The 17,551-nt window shown below is 39.6% G+C and overlaps 1 protein-coding gene across 1 annotated transcript in view; it reads left to right on the plus strand.

The window, feature by feature from the left end:
* Positions 1-17,551, plus strand: part of LOC140240721 (rap guanine nucleotide exchange factor 1-like) — a 39,823-nt gene that overhangs the window by 18,003 nt on the left and 4,269 nt on the right. The window contains exons 4-19 of the mRNA XM_072320485.1: positions 3,440-3,551; positions 4,999-5,116; positions 5,996-6,258; positions 6,644-6,808; positions 9,450-10,183; positions 10,628-11,058; positions 11,863-11,984; positions 12,579-12,705; positions 13,385-13,457; positions 13,895-13,976; positions 14,101-14,193; positions 14,815-14,994; positions 15,403-15,487; positions 15,868-15,962; positions 16,552-16,630; positions 17,310-17,411. Of these exons, the coding sequence (XP_072176586.1) occupies positions 3,440-3,551; positions 4,999-5,116; positions 5,996-6,258; positions 6,644-6,808; positions 9,450-10,183; positions 10,628-11,058; positions 11,863-11,984; positions 12,579-12,705; positions 13,385-13,457; positions 13,895-13,976; positions 14,101-14,193; positions 14,815-14,994; positions 15,403-15,487; positions 15,868-15,962; positions 16,552-16,630; positions 17,310-17,411 (2,861 nt within the window). The remainder of the gene's footprint in view (positions 1-3,439; positions 3,552-4,998; positions 5,117-5,995; positions 6,259-6,643; positions 6,809-9,449; positions 10,184-10,627; positions 11,059-11,862; positions 11,985-12,578; positions 12,706-13,384; positions 13,458-13,894; positions 13,977-14,100; positions 14,194-14,814; positions 14,995-15,402; positions 15,488-15,867; positions 15,963-16,551; positions 16,631-17,309; positions 17,412-17,551) is intronic.

The following is a 17,551-nucleotide window of genomic DNA, read 5'->3' on the forward strand; positions in this document are numbered from 1 at the left end:
AGTTCAGGAAACAAAAGTGAGCGTACAACAGTTCGAAATTTGTATTGCTATATTTATAAACCCCTCCTACTTCTGCACCCTCCCCCCCCCCCCCAAAAAGGAGAACTTTATACCCATGATACCTTACCCCATTCATTAACATCACTGTTGGCTATTTACTGCGGGTGTCATCTTAGCTAAAGCCTTCTCCATTTTCTGATGATTATGATATTGCTGTTTGATGTTTCGGAGAATGATAGAAAATCTAGGCTAATATTGATAAATCCCTCTTAAAATAATTGAACATGAAACATTTTTGGGAGGGGGAGGTGTACTTATAGTGCATTTAAAGGCAAACCATGGTTGAGTTAATCTACCATAAAGATTGCTGACCATCATGTCTGATCTGTGGTAATGCCAATGGATGTCAGTAATCGGAGTCTTTGTTAATTGTTGTGTTGATAGTTTTTTGATCTGCGTGGTGAATAGTTTGCTTGAGCAGTTGTGTGATCATTGTCTATGATATTGTGTTGTCATTCATGACACAAATCTGATTTAATAGATGTGGTCAAAGCCCACAATAGTTTGTAATTCATCTGGCAATGCTAGAAGGGGCGGGGGGGGGGGGGGGGGGAAGCGCTGCAATATGATGTACATCTTGTGTCGTGATTGCAGCAAAGGCAAATTTCATGGAGATTTATTGTGAATCAGTTCCCAGTAATCAACATCATGCATATCTCTGGATTTGAAAGTTCCTGTTTACCTTTGGGAGCAGTGATTTTAAAGTGTTCACGATATCACATTTGATGCATATGTGTATGTAGGTCACTTGTATCACAAACATCCTGTCATATAAAATTTTTGCAATAAAGCCTAAAATATGAGGAGATATCACAATATATCTCATTAAACCATAACCGTAGACAGTTTAGTCCGGAAACATTTTTATTTTGACTATTGTTCACATTTTGTATAATTAATACTAAACATAGATTATACTTTTTCAAATTTTTACATTGGTTGTTTCTATCCCTAACTCAAATTTTAGAACTATTTTGAAGCTCTAATGCAGGGTTTTTTTCATCTGCAAATGGTAAATTATGCCTTTAAGAAGAACATTGCAGGCTGTAATCTTTAGGGGTTGGCATGGAAAAGTTGTCATGACACTGAACAGGATGCAGGACTCAATTTATTTTTTCCCCCTGAGGTGCACATTTTCTCTTGATTGTGGCTGACGGTTTGCAGTAGCATGCCTGCCTGGAAAGGAGATAATTAGAAAATTGGCTTCTCTCAATTGATTGTTTAAAAGGAGTTTTTAAAAGAAAATCTTCTCGAGACATTCATCAGCTCATTCTGTCCATCGTATCATCAGTGACATAATTTATTAGGAAGCTGCAGGGGAAAGTATCATATTGCTTTATTATGACTCACTTCAGGTATCCTTGCGCATCTTTCCTACGCCAGAAATGGCCGAAGTTAGCACAATTAATTTTCTTGTCATGTGACTTGCGAAGAAGACATGACAAGTGAATCACATACTTACAGACATCAAAGTTCCCAGGCTTACTTTAAATTGACGGAAAGGTGACACCCATAGTGTGTCTGTGCATGTCATGTCAGTGTGTGTGTGTCCATGTGTGGGTCTGTTGATCTGTTCATGTGCATACAAATTTGTAAGTACTTTCAAGAACAACTCCTGTCAAAATAAACCACTTGAAAAGACAATAAGGAGAATGTACTCAGAGAAGAAATGTATGTTTCAGTGAGAACAGTGCAGGATTAAAGGAAAAGATCAGAGAAATTTAGACTGAAACCTGCAGTGAATCTACACCTGTGACTACAGTAGTTAAATGTTCATGATGATGAAGTTGTAGTGGACATTGCTTGCAGGATGAAGCTTATAATTGCCAGCATGCTTTCGATGCACTGTGTAGACACAAATTTTGGCATGCATGTTACAGTACTTTAGCACATCTTGCCTTCCGGCTTCCTGGGAAATTTGTGAAAGTTTCATGCACACAGACATTTCTGGTTTTACAGTTTAATGTTCTCTTTAAACGAAGAAGGAACTTGAAATATCTCAGGGTCACCAGCTGACTACTTCCCCTTTCATTTTACATCCAAATCATGATGTCCAGCTGCTTTGATTTCTCAGAATTCATTCTAAACAAGGAAAAGTTACTAACATTTTCCTGATGTAGGTATTTACGTAAGTCTTTGCTTGTCGTGTGTTGAAAGCTGAGCGATACATCCCACTTGCAGTATGTAAGATATCCTCTCTATGTGTTGCATTAATTTTTTTTTGTAGACTACTTGTAGCATTATCAGAATGTCTAGATCCAGACAAATTATTATTTGCTTAATGCATACCTTCACTTTTGTACACCTTAGTTATGATTATTCCAACAATTAACATCATTATGATTGTCATCATCATATCATCATCACCACCGTCGTCATCATCATCATCACCACCGTCATCATCATCTTCATCATCATCATCATCATCATCATCATCATCATCATCATCATCATCATCGTCGTCATCGACAGCAATGTTGTCATTACCACATCACATCACCATCATTATCATCGTCAATATCACAACCATGAAACACCCTCATAGGTCCATCATGTGAATTGAGGAATCTGTGAACACATATGTGCTCATTGTACATTTCCTGGATGCTCTGCACAGCACAATCTACAACAGACATCAGTTTTCCCACTTGTATCTGCATTGCATTGTAATCTGAAACGTTCGTGTGATGAGGGGCTTCAAGTGGATAGTGATGGTCTGTTTATAGTGCGGGAGAGAAAAAACATGTTGGTAATGAGATGAAAGAAAGCTTAACAAAGTGGAAAAAGAATTGTAATAGAGAAGTCATCATAATGATAATGCTGAGAAGAAAAAAAAACACAAAGAGAAGAAATGAAAATGAGAGTTTTGATACGAGTACATCAAATAGATCAAACATGAGATCTAGAGAGAGCTAGAATTTAGAAGAGAAAGAAATAGATAACAAGGGAGAATGGAAATAGTATTAAAGAGGATGTGAAAGTTGGACTAAAAGAAAAAATATGAAGAAAAATAAGCCTCTTGGAAAAGTGGCTACAGGGCTCAAGAGTCAAGGTATACAGGCGTGTAGTTAGGTTTAATGCTCTCAACAGTTTAAGTTGAATTTAGCTTGACCATGATGAAAGTATCACAAGCTCCCAGTAAGCTAAGATTGAAGTTTGTAACTGTTAAGAAACTCTATTACTTGTAGCTTGCTAACTCCAGGTCTCTATTGGCCCTCCTAACTGCAAGAGTTTTTTTTGGTGAGATCCTGGATAGCTGGATAAAAAGAGAATTGAAAGAGAACTGATATTGGGTGATTTTTTGTGAAAGCTCACCAGTTCTTTACACTAATCTCATGTTCCTCCTCTTGTCTCTCCTCTATTCAACTTTACATTCCAGATGTTGTCCAGAAGGAAACCCTGATTATGCTCCCAGGGAGCACAACCAAGGTGCTGCAGGAGATCATGGAGCTGAACACCACCCTGAGCTCCTGCCTCAAACAGGAGGAGAGGTGAGCCACACCCAGGCTTCCTAGGCCCCTTTCACACTGAATCAAAGAACTCGTTCTGTTGAGCACATTTCAGTGGAGACATGACTTACAGAAGTATGACTCATAGAAACACGATTGGAAACATTCAGTGGAAATATGACGCTTTTGAGCATCTGAAAGCACACTAGGTCCATGTTTCACAATTCATGTTTGGTCAGACGTGGTATGGAAGTATCTTCCAGCTGAGTGTTGCGTAGCTCTGGTGCATAATGTCTGAACAGTTTGACTCACAAAATATGCTAAGGTCCGGTAAGAAGGTAAAGTTTTTTTGATAGCTAGGCCTTCATGCGCTTCCTGATATAAACATTGCACTCTTCAGACTTGCCTACATGTGTATTGAGACCTGCAAATTTGATTGGCAGATCAAGACTAATAGTGACACATGTATTGTGTTGAATTATGTGGTTTACAGCCAGCAAGCAGCTTGTAGACATTGGCGCCTCTGAGGATAATGAAATACATGCATGATAAAAAAAACCAAAACATATATATATGTTTGTGTGTGTGTGTGTATCACAAATATAAATGAGTTCTTATCTGTGACTTGAAAGGACACTTAGCCTTCATGTTATCTAATAAAGAGGATCTGCATTTTATTATCACAGCAGCACTGCCAGGTACCCATTTATATGTAGACTGTCATAAGAAAACAAAGTTGGTGAAAAATTATGCCTGAAAACTGAAAACATGACATCTGGAGCCTTGTCATCTGCGCCTTACTTCTCCCTCAGATTTAATTTTTCTATTTTTTTGAAATTAATTCTTACATAATTCAAGACATTGTTTACTGATAAGTGTATTTATAAAGCTGGACATCCTATTATTTTTATAACAAAAAAAGCCTTTTATTCAACTGTGAAAAGAAAATATGTCCTTGAGAGTAAGTTTACTTTCGATATCACCCATGGTATAAAAAGCTGCAGTTTTCCTGTTATTCCCTGACTATGTATATCCATCAAACTGTAAGAATCTTGACCAATATACATCAAGAGCAAAAGTCAAATCCTGAGTGTAATGTGAAAGCTGTTTGATTCTATTTTACAAACATGGCTCATCATACTATAACAATTAACCATCATATGCTTTACATCTTAATGTCAAATCAGCAAATATGCATTTCTCTTTTGATATTTACTTGCCGTGTTGGTGCAGCCATAATTTTCAAGTTTGTCAAAAGTCAAAGATAAAGTTAAGCCCTGCAAGAATCTGTCCAGTTTGTTATCAGTGTGCTCCAGCATTTGAAACAAAGGTTCAACAGCTATTAGTATATCATAACAAGCATTTATGGTGAAAGTAGATCAGTGTTTTTTATGGTTCTAGTTGACGAGCGCAGTGCATCAAAACATTATCTTTATCAAAGGCTGAAATGATACATATGTTATGTTTTCTCTTCATCTCTGCTTTCCAGCTCCGCCCTAAGCTCCAGACACAACCAGGTTTACCAGAGTCTGGCTAATCTGATTCACTGGGCTGACAAGATTGTTCTCTATGGTCAGTCAGCTATGGACAAGAGTCAAGGGAGTGAGGTCAGTTCCCCCCCCCCCCCACATTTCCCCCCCCCCTCCATCTTTCTCCACCACCTCTCTTTATGACTCCCTTCCTAATTTGATTTTGTACGCATTTATTTATGATGTACTCTATCATGTTTCTGACGTTTTTATCTCAACACCATCATTCATGTATTTAAAAATCTCTCACTGAATTTCCTGCGATATTTTTTATTGGATGATTCACCTCACCAATTCCGTCCTCCCCCAATTTAGCTGCTTCTTCTTCCTTCAGGAAACATTGTTTCAGTCTGCTCTGTATTGTCGTGTCAGAATCAACCTACATCAATTTAAGATTCTCATGATGAAACTAAATGGACTACAATCATAGCATCAGCAACAAACTGAGACAAAAACAAATGCACCCTGACTTTTACTATCATATTCTGACTGTCTGCTTAGGAAATAAAGTGTATAGGGAAGAATTAATCAGACACACCTCATTCTTTCCCCCTCTTCTTTTCTTTGAAATACAGTGCTCTATTTCAGCCAGTAGGAAGTGACTCTTCCATATATATGTTCTACAACTTGGACTATGAAAGTTAATGATTCAAATGCAGATCACTCTGTGATGATATATTATACTGTAAGAGGAACAATGGTGATTTATTGCAAGCATTTGTGAGTATGCCCATATGTGATTAATGACAGTGATGCATACAAGTCACGTTTATAGAAGTACGTGTAGACATGCATGTTGTGTATTTACAAGTGTAAATGTAGTCTTTATGAGTGGCGTAACTGAAATTCAAAGAAACTACCGGTATTTTTTTGATAGTATTTGATGGCCGCATATACTCACTGTATGTAAGTCTTCCTCAACTTTCTTTCCCTTTTGGTATTTTATGGCATTCAAAGGTCACCAATGCAGTGCAGAATGGGATTCGTGAGTTAGTCAAGCTATCTATTGAAAAGCTGCAGCTACAGGACAGGAACCGGAACGAGCTGGGCGGGGGAGGCATTGGAGCTGGTGGCCGTCAGTCACCGGCGCCCTCGCTGGACTCATCTCAGAAAGGCCAGGGGTCATTATCGTCGTCCTCCTCATCACCGGTCAGCCCACACGGGTCACCAAAGGCGCTCAATAACTGCAACGCCAACCGGCGGCCGTCAGACTCTTCTGAGTTAGTATTGTGTGCATTCTGGTTGGTGAGGTAGTCATAATTAATAGTCCCTTCTTGTGACATCTCTGTATAGTCAGTCATACAGTCCTGATTGTATAGCAAGCACAAGGTGTGTTACTGCCTGAGCACAGAGCTAGTCATTGAGTTTTAGTATACATTTCAAAGTTATTACCATTCATTCATATTTTTTAAGTCCATATTCAATGTAGGATGTCTTCCAGTTGTTTTTGGCTCATTGTGAAAAAGATAAGATTCTTCCTTTGCATTAAACCTGTTTCTTGTGGAATGAATACAAGTAGCCTCTCTTGTCTGTATTCTTGCATTTTTATGTTTGCAACAGTGTTTCTAATACAACATTTTCCTCTTGTATATCTTTCTGTCAAAGGTCTACAATATCTGAACAGCGCCCTCTCAGCCCACATGAGCAGGAGGTTCTGCAGAAGTCCCCTATAACTCCATTCAGCAATGTGGATTTTGGGCAGCACATAGCGGACCCATCCAGTGCACCCCCTAAACCGCCCCTCCCTCCACAGAGAACTTATTTGACAAGGTGAGTGACCGTATGTCAGAAGTCATCTTTGACAAGCAATCAAAGTACAGCATGATCCTTTGAAAAGGGTTTAAAGTCTTCTGAGGGAGGTCTTATACTGTGTATGCCATGTATATATCGTCGGGGTTGTTTTATTTTTGTGAATTTTACAAGTCAAGGGTTATTTGCGAATTCAACAACACGTGAAAGTATTAACTCTGATCCCAACATAGATGCAACATGCACTCAAACATTCTTCTGTTCATCACTGTACTCCACGATAACAAATCTAACCACTTAGAAATTGTCAGGAAGTCCTGATTTGTGAAAAATAATAGAAAAAAATATAGAAAAGTATATGGGGCATACATTATTTAGGATGACAAGTGTCATCATCTGTTCTGATTTACATGGGTCAGTCAAAGTGCTGTGAGAATGATTTCCCGTCATCTTGACTTTTCAACAGTAGCTGTTCTTGCTGCATCACTGCCAGAGCCAACAGCATACTTTTTTCGTCTTGTTCCCATCTTTGACACCTTGATCAATGCAGTGTATTCCCAGTTTCATCACAATACTGGTTTCCTGATTGCGTTCCTGTTTGCACATTATCATTCTGCTTTTTAGCATTCAGTAGAATACTGTCATTTTTGCTATCGATTGCACCGAAAATGTTATTGTTCAGTCATTTGTTATCTGTTGCCATCGGTTAACATGTAAATGCTTTCCAGTGATATATTATTGAATATTTTACGCTAAGACAACATTATAAGTGATCATCAGAAAACATTACCAATGATTATTGTTGTGATCATGCTTCAATCCCAGACTGATGATTTATCAACTTATATAACAGGGAAAATGTGTGTATTTACAGAGTGACTAATTTAGCAATATTGGCCATCTAAAAAACAGTGACCAAATTTTCATCAGTTTTGAAAGTCATGGCAATTTTAGAATATACATACTATAAATAAGTTACGGATTTGAATATCTAGATAACAACACAAAATGATTTCCTCTGGTAATATTTGTTGGTTGGCCAGGAGTGGTGGTGTCACTCTGGCTCTGGTGTTTGGTTGATGATGTCAGTTTTTGTTTACTTCAAAAAACAGTGATTCTGCATTTTATAGGAAATTCCATTATGATATTATTTTGCTGTGTACGAAAACATAACAAATCTGAGAATCAGTTTCTCTTTAATTGCATATTGCCTTTATCTCTTAAATGTCCTAAAGCTCAAGCATGTCATCTAGATATTTTATTTTCTAATTCTTAATAGCTAGCCATTCAAAAGCCTGAGATTAAACAATTGGTTAACATATCCAGAATACACCCTATTTTTCATGACTACCAGTTCCCTCTTAAAGTAGTGTTTCAAGCCAAAACTACTGGATACTCTGGTCTCAAGACCCAGTTGCATAAGCCAAATAATGCACAGGTTTGAGTCTGTGATGTTAGCAGAGATGCAGCTCACTCTCAGGTTTCTCAAAGTTGTACAACATGCACTTATGACCGACTGCACCTCATGCATGTTGCATCAGAGTAAATACCCGCCCTCGAGTGCGCTGCATCTCAACCAATGCACTCTCACCTGTGCATCATTTGCCATGTGACAAGTATATCAATGTCTTCCATATGCAAAATTTGTTGCAGACAAAAAACAACAACAAAAAAGGAAAATAGATATATACAGTGTAATTTCCTGTGAATTTGGGTAGCTTCCAGTCAGCCAAACTAGAGAGTTTCTGGTGTTCAGTCAAAAAGGATAACAAAGTGGTTTCCCTTTCCTCTTTGAGGGGATTACGGCGGGTTTGCTTTCTGATCTTGACTCAATGAAAAGACCGCAGTGCCATTTGTGGCTGAGTCGCCCTTGAGATCTGTCGGTGTGCGGAACATGCCGTGTGTGTGTGGGTGGTGGAAGATTATGCATCAGTGATAACTACAAATTGAGCGGCTGTGCATGACGCGTGGAGACAGCTGGAGAATAGTTCACAGCAGCTGTGCCAAAAAATGATGAATCTTTTCAAACTTTGTGTGCTCTTGAGCTGTTCAAGTAGGTGTGGAGTTATATATATTGTGAGTGTTTTTGTTCAGGATTCTTAATTTGTCATAATCTGAACAAGAAATAGACAAAATGATGGACAGCTGCCAAAGTTAAATTAAGCTCCATGCTAAGTGATTTTTTTTCTTAACAGCTTTAAGAGATCGTGTTACTGTGACAATGTTGCTAAGTTGCCTTATTTGGATATATTGTACAGATGAATAACTTTATTTTAATGATATCAGCTGTGACTAGTGTAAAATATTTGGTATAGGAGGCCAATAGGGTCCATAATACTGATTAGGTGGAACAGACTATGTACATTAACATCTTAACAGCAGTGTTTAGCAATATGGACATTTTTAGGTAGAGATATCACTACCATAAAAAAGTGTTTATGGTTATTATTCAGAATAAGATAGATATGCATGAAAAACTTGTTTGTCATTCTTTCTTTCTGTATGGTTAAGTTGGTTACCTTACTGTGTGGTAATTGTAATCACAGTGTGTACACCTGGCTTCGGGCAGTGCATGGATGTGAATATCAGCTTAACACAATATATGTACTGTATATACAAATTGTAAAATACCATACTGTTGGTGGTTGTTTTTTTTTCACAGTGATTTGTCAGTACCACCACTGCCACGCAAGGAAAGGGAAAAACCCAAACGTAGCTCTCTGTATGACAATGCATCGGATGATGGGTCGTACCCCGTGACCATTGTTAACAACAACACCCACCTAAGTCGGTCATTCTCGGGCAGTTCGATGTCAGTCACGAGTGGTCACTCCGACCTCAGCAACACCAGCTCTCAGAGCCGGCCGGATTCCATGCACAGCACCCAGCTGTCCAGCGCGACAGCGGACGACTGGAGCTCGACGACCACGGGGGAGAGCTTCGACATGTCACGCCTCTCCATCATATCGGGAATCTCGGGCCACTCCGACGGTGTGCTGATCAGCCCCGCCCATCATGGTCAGCGGGGATACTCGTACATGGCCACCGAGATTTACCACACGCATACACAAGAGACACGGCTGGTCAATGGCAGCCTTGCGGCCGGTAGAAGAGCGAGCAGCGGTAGTGAGGGTATGCCCCCTCCGCCCCTTCCCATGAAACAAAAGCCCAGGACTGTTCGCCAGCTCTCGGCCTACGAGAATCTGGCACCAGAAGATGCCGACGCCCTCTCGCGGAAGCTTCAGGAAGAGGTGTTTGTCTCGGATGCGCCTCCACCAGATGTGGTGGCATGTGCCACCTCTAAGGGAATTGCCAAATTTACATCAAGCGGGGACATTGACCTAAGGCAGGACAGTGACGGTCCACCTCCACTGCCCCCTAAAACCAACAAACACAGTAAGTGATCATAAGGAAAGCGAGTACCTATTCAAATATGAAGGGTGTAGTACTTACAGGAATCTCTCAAATGAATACGACCACAGTACTTTATTAGTTATTATGTACATGTTTGTATATGGAAATTAAATGTTTATTCCTAGTAGTACAATAGATAAGGAATATAAAGTTACATGTAAGGAATATTATATTCAGTGTTGAAGGAAGTAAAAAAAGAAATATAACAACTTTATATGTGCATAATTTTTTAGGATTCCTTGAATTCGAGGATTCCCTTTTTTGAGGATTCCCTTGAAGAATGTAAATAAAACCTACCTAATGCAATTCATTAACCACCACTTTGTTTTTTTTTCTCTTCACCCTCACAACTCTTCTCTACTTTAATCTCCCGCAACTTTCTTAAAACCAACCAACCAACAAACAACCAACCAACCACCTAAACAGTAAACACCTACCTGGACCTGGTGGGTGGCTACAACACAGATGGGATGGAGCTCTCTTTCCAGCAATCATCCATCTCTACCAACATGCTGAGTTACGCCGGCTGCACCTCCCAGCAGGAGTACCTCCGCACCAGGGAGGAATTCTTCCAGGCCTCCTACCGCCTGGAGGCACCGTGCGCACGGGAGCCCACCTCACCCTGCCACGCCTGCAGCATGGCCCAGGGTTACGTGCATCAGGAGCGCATCGAGGTCCGCTCGGGAGGCGTCGGCGTCAGCAGCGGGGGGATGGTGGGAGCGACCGGCCATGGACAGGCCATCGACAAGGGCTACGAGACGGCGTCACTCGGCTACGAAACCATGTCACAGGGTAGTCATGACAGTGATGAGTTGCCTCCGGCGATCCCACCAAAGAGGAAAGATTCTGCTCAACAAGTAAGTTTGTGTCTTGAGGGCTTGCACATTTTGACTACACAATGTGTTTCCTTGAATGTGACACTCCTATGAATGCTCTACAGGTGACAAAGTTTATTGTGTCTCTGAAGAAAAACAACCTAACAGCTGTAATGTAAGTTACTGTGAAGATGAAGTAAATGTTGATGTACCTCCATTTTATTCAAACTTATATGAAACTGAGATAATCGAGAAAAACATAAGTAGACTCGACTGAGATATTGATATTTTAAGCCCTACAAATTTCCCATTTCACCTAGTATATGGTATAAAGTTTGTTTGTCTTAATGTTATACCCTTCAGCTTTATTTCTGTGATGGTAATTTTAGAAAGTATGATACTTTAAAATTGGTTTTCCATAGATGGTGTTATATGTCTGGTTCACTGCTCTCTTTTTTTTTCTTTCATCACAGTGGGGTGAACTAGTAAACAATCTTTACAGTTATTAAACAGCAATGGTGAAGCATATTCAAACAATTCAGAATTTCATGTGGACTAATGTCTTACAAATATCTTATTTTCTCTTATTTCTCTTATTTTGTATATTTTCACATGGATAATGATGATTGACACATGTTTATACCTTGAATTGTATTTTTATATTGTTTTCTGATTGAAATGAAAACATAGCCTCCTTCCTTGGCAGAGGTAATGAACTGAACAGAACAAAAATGAGCTACTGTCAAAGAATTAAGTTCGCATGCAATATCATACAGTTCATGTAAGATTATATGTGCACATATTATTCACCCCATGTTCTTGTTTCTGTGTATCTTGTTACCACAGAGTTCAGACGTTCACAGATCACGGCACTACACCAACCCTGAGAGGCCGCTCTCTCCCATGTATGACCTGAAGAAGAAGTCTGAGAGTATGATCGAGAACAGCAACCAGGAGCGAACACACAAGTAAGTCCTTTACCCTGCTGCCAGCAGAGGTCTCGAAGAATTTCATTACGTGCTTCATTTGGCAGTTGTAAAGCAGAAAGATGTATACATATGATTAATGTCATACTGAGTCTCAACTGATCTTATGCTGCCATGAAGCAGTGTGATGTATTATGATTGTAGTGTACTTTAGAAAAGCTTGTAATGTAGACCTTGAATATGCCACTCTGGAGCATGAATATTGGAATGCTTTTGTGTTATCCTGATGAATATTTGTTGATTTCATACAATTATTGGCCATATTTCTAAGGCAATAAAAGAAAATATGTGTTGGAAATTTGTGCCATAGAAGTCATGTACATGTACTTATTAGTAATCATAATTTGAGCAAAGGAAACTCAAACGAATGAATAAAGAAAAAAAAAAAGAGAGCAAATCAAATGGACATGAATTTGTCGTATTTGGTTGAGCAATTACTAATGGACTTGGGCACAATGAAAATCTTAATGAAACTTAGCTGTACCATGAAACTTTCTGAAGGAGAGTGATAAGCCGATGTATACTCGCTGTGTGTCTGTACTACATTCCTTCTCTCCGTTGCTTCACCCAATACAGCATCTCACAGCTCCCAGCGTTGGCACGGAAACCGTCGGAGGCGGAATCAGAGGTGGAAGAGAGCTTCAGTGAGAGTGGTATCCTGGACATGCTGGATGTGACAGAGCTGCTCTCGTACAGCACAGAGGTACTGAGAAACGGTCTCCTTGGCTTATTAACCCTTTTGGTACACACACAGACAGTGGGGCTTTTTCAATGTGTGCCATGTCCAAATTGAGCTAGTTGTCAAATAAATTTTATGTGTACTAAGCATTTAAAGGGTTAAGAGAGCAGCCAACTTTCTCCCCTCTCTCTCAGGAGACTCCCTGAATATTCTCTGATCTCCTAAACTCAAGTTAGAATCTTTTGGGTGATGATCTTTTCCCTCTTAGTCTTGTCAATTTGACGGTTAAGTCTTAGGTATTATGATAAAAATGATGGTGGTGGTGGTGGTGATGATGGTGGTAATGGTGTGATGATTGTGGTGGTGGTGGTGATGATGGTGATAATGATGGTTGTGATGGTGATGATGATGGTGATGATGATGGTGGTGATGATGATGGTGATGGTGATGGTTGTGATGGTGGTGATGGTGTTGATGGCGATGGTGGTGATGGTGGTGATGATGATGATGATGGTGGTGGTGATGGTGGTGGTGATGGTGATGGTGATGGTGATGGTGATGATGATGATGGTGGTAGGGCTGGTGATGGTGGTGATTATGATGATAATGGTGCAGATAGTAATAATCATGGTAAAGAGTTAGATGGTGGCACTGCTGCTGATGACAGTGACATTGACAATGATAATGATTATCTCCCACACAGGAGGAAGGGAACCCCATCAAAGGAGGACCAGTTGATGCACTCTTGGTCTACGCAGCTGATGCAGACAGAAAAGGTATGCCAAGAGAGGAGTCCTGTATACAGTAAAAGGTTTAGCTGATTGGGAAGAATCCATCTGAGAAATTAATGACAACATAGACTGTAGCTCCCTGTGATAGAGGCTACAGGCGGAATAATGAATGTTGATGTAGAAAGGTGTGAACAGAGAGAGATATCAAAGATGAATATATTGAATGGGCAAGAAAGATGGAGAAATGAATGGATTGGTGAATGAATAGATGTCCAGACAAAATAGATCAAGTAGATAGATAGAAAGATAACCAGATAGATAAGTAGATAGAAAAGTAAATAGATGAATGGATAAAGAGATAGAAGAAAGGGGAAGTACACTGTACAATAGCACAGGTCGAACTGAAATCTTATGTAGGAACAAATGTGTGACTTATTATCAAAACAGTATACTGATCAGTACTGTGTGTTTTTCTTTCACAGATTTGGTGTACTATGAGGCTTTCTTAACAACATACAGGATGTTCATTAGCTCCAGGGATCTCCTCAACAAACTGCTCTACCGATATCCTTTTACAACTGACTGTAACATTATCTGCTACATTGTTTTTAATGTATGATTATTTCTGCTGCTTATCCATAGCATAATCTCTCTGTCCACCATGTCTTTGACCTTAACTGAGGCTTACGTATAAGAAATTCAGGCACAAGACGGACATGAAGTCACGGCGAGCCAATAGAAACGCATTCTTCTTACTTCTCAGAGTAGCAGGGGATCTGATGTAAGTATGCACAGCTCTGACATTAAAGCATACCTTGTGCTCTCAATGTAAATACTAAAAAAATGCAGGTCCTCCAAGGACATAATTCAGGAGTAGTGAAAACCATACCCACTAGCTTGTCAGATAACCATTGACACAAACCATGGGTAGAACTGTAAGAGACAAGGTATGTGAACAAAAATGAAAATATCATCATCTTCAAACAGTTTGTCGTAGAGGGGTCATAGATTATAATGTTGGCAATTTTTCTTTTTACATACTACTATCTAGTTGTACTCACTCCAAATGTCAAATGTACCAAAGGTAGTGATCTGACATAGTTGTAATCTTTATGGCAGAATGATTAAAGAAGGTCATCTTGTCCTTTTCCTCACTCTCCTCTTCATCATCATCTTCTTCATTTTCCTCATCATCCTAATCCACTTCTTCATATTTTCTTCATCCCTATCCTCATCCTTGGTATCTTCCTCTTAACTCTCCCCTCCTCTCTCTTCTCTCTAATATCTCCTCTTTCTGTCTTCCCCTCTATCCTCCTACTTCTCTTCCTCCTCTTACTCATCTGCCTCCTCCTCTCTTCTTTCTATCCCCTCTAATGCCTCCTCATCGTCATCTTCTTCCCAGTGGCCAGACAGAGGATGACATCCTCAAGATGCTCATGGACCTGGTCTTCCAGCTGCTGTGTGATGGTGAGCTCATGCTGGCTAAAATCTTGCGGGACAAGGTTCTGACCAAGATTGAGAACAATAAGAAGGCGCAGCGGTCCAATGGCAAACTGCTCTGGGATGTCGGCATCTCCATTGTGTGAGTCTAGATCCTCTTTCTGTGTTTGAGGTTAACGATGTTAATTTCTCTCATTGGCTCGTCCATTATATCTCTTCGTTCATTGTTATTGCAATTTAGTTTTCATTTGGTGTTCAGCCAAAAAGAAAAGTGCCTTTGGAGGGACTCTTCAACAAAATACAGTGTCCAATTCAATCCTTCAAGTGAATGAATTCACACAAAGCAGAGATGATGACAGTTTGGAGATTTGAATGTGGTGCTGCCTACCCTTCCCTAACATCGCAAACCCTTCTTGAAATTAATGAGAGTTTAGTTTACTTATCTGACAGAAATATCCCTGCATGTTATCCTCTTTAGATACTGAACTTCCTCTCTAATCATTGTATCTGTGAGAAATAACATATGAGATTATTGTCCATTATCCCGTAGGCGGCCATCAATCAATGACATCACAAGCCAAGAGATTGCTGAGCAGATGACCATCCAGGACTCGGATCTCTTCCAGAAAATAGAGGTTGGTGTGGCCCACTGAACTTAAAGTGTGTGATGGGAAGAATGAGAATTCAAAGCTATATTGCCATGACCTGCTTATGTTTGAGTTGTTTGGGTTTCTCCCTTCAAATTGTTGGGTTGTTTTTCATAATCTAACTTGGTTTCTGTTTCCTTCTTGTTTTGCTTTGTCTGTTCCTGGGGCTGGTTAATGCACTGGAGTACTAAACAAGATAGAGATATCATTGGGTATGCTTTGAACAGGGAAAGTGAGAAAGAATAACCCATATGAAATGACCAAGTACATAATGTGCTTTGATGAATCTGTCGTGTTTAGAATCCTTTGTCTTTTGATGTGTAATGTATCTGAGGTTTCCAATTCTCTGCTCTCCCCATGTGACCCAGATCCCAGAGGTTTTAATGTGGGCCAAGGAGCAGTCGGAGGAGCTGAGTCCAAACCTGACCATCTTCACAGAGCACTTCAACAAGATGTCCTACTGGTGAGTCTCGTCTTTCAAATGCTAATCTGATGATAAAGTAATTATCGTAATGGTGATGTGATGCTGATATTGTTTACGATCACTTACCTGCCAATTATTCCCATTCATTTGGAACATTCCATTTTTCATGAACACTCAGTAATAATAATGTATGGGAGATGGGTAAAAATACTTGTATATATGTGTTCTTTGGTGATATTTTCTTCTATTACTGAAATTATTTGTATTTGTTGAATGTTCTTGTTGAATTTATTCCTATTTGTTGAATTTTAGGGTTAGCTGGTATGCAACTGTAATGTTGTATCGGGCTATGATAGTGATGTAGTAATGATGATATTCATGTGATGTTGATGATAGCGATAATGATGATGGCATTGATGATGATGATGGTGATGATGATGATGGTAATGATGATGATGTGATCAACAATGAAACTCATAGCGATGCGGTGATGGTGATTCTAGTGATGATGATGATTATTAAAGATAGTGGTCATAATGATGATGATGATGATGTGATCACCATGGTAGTAAAGTTAATAGATAAGAAATATTAAGGATAATTTCCTGTTACTATTCCTTGTGATCAGGGTGCGGTCTCTCATCCTTCAAGAGCCCAAAGCCCAGGACAGGGAGAAGCTCCTCATCAAGTTCATCAAAGTCATGAAGGTAAATATGTTATACCACTCCACATCAGAATAGTTAATCCTCCCAGGGAAATCCTCCCATGTCTATCATAATGTTATCATGGTATCATGAACTGTATCAGTAAATCTAGTCAACTAACTTACTTGTATTTTTGAGTAGCGACAATTCACGTCCTCTGCGGGACGCTTCATCAGGCCGACTGATCTTTGACGGTAATTGGTTGAAGCCTATAACCCAGCAGTTTGGAAAATTTCTTGGCGCTTTCCAAAATTCCCTGACCCTGTCATGGGCTGCAACCAATTGCTGCCAAAGATCAGTCGGCCTGACGAAGCGTCTTGGAGAGGACGTGAAACGTCGCTACTCGAAATTACAAGTAAGTCCAGTTGACTAGATTTACTGATATAGTTCATGATCTGTTTTACCTGGATGACTGAGAACATTCACAGACAGGGTATCGTGTGATAAATTTCAACTCAAACTGATCTTGCATTTAGCAGAAATGAATGGATGTATGCTATACACTAGTTTTCATCTTTGACTTGAAAGTACTATCCATCAATAATTCAAAAATAGTCCCTAATTACTCAAATCAATGTAATTTTTTTTTTTATATATATATATGGTGTATATATAGAAACCCAACTAATGACATATGCAGAAGTTAGTATTTTGAAGTTTTCCTTTCATTGTTTTCAAACAGCATTTACGAAAGCTGAACAACTTCAACTCATACCTTGCCGTCCTGTCAGCCCTGGACTCAGCCCCTGTCAGAAGACTGGAGTGGCAGCGACAAACTGTGGAGGTGGGTGTGGTCTGTTGGGTGTGGTCTGTTGGGTGTGGTCCGTTGGGTGATTCAGATCCTAGCCATACTTGCCTCTCTCTCTTATCATTGTAGAAACGAACCTCGATTATTCAGCAATCTCTGATCTGGACATGTTCATG

Source organism: Diadema setosum, chromosome 17 (assembly GCF_964275005.1).
Source record: "Diadema setosum chromosome 17, eeDiaSeto1, whole genome shotgun sequence".
Taxonomy (NCBI): domain Eukaryota; kingdom Metazoa; phylum Echinodermata; class Echinoidea; order Diadematoida; family Diadematidae; genus Diadema; species Diadema setosum.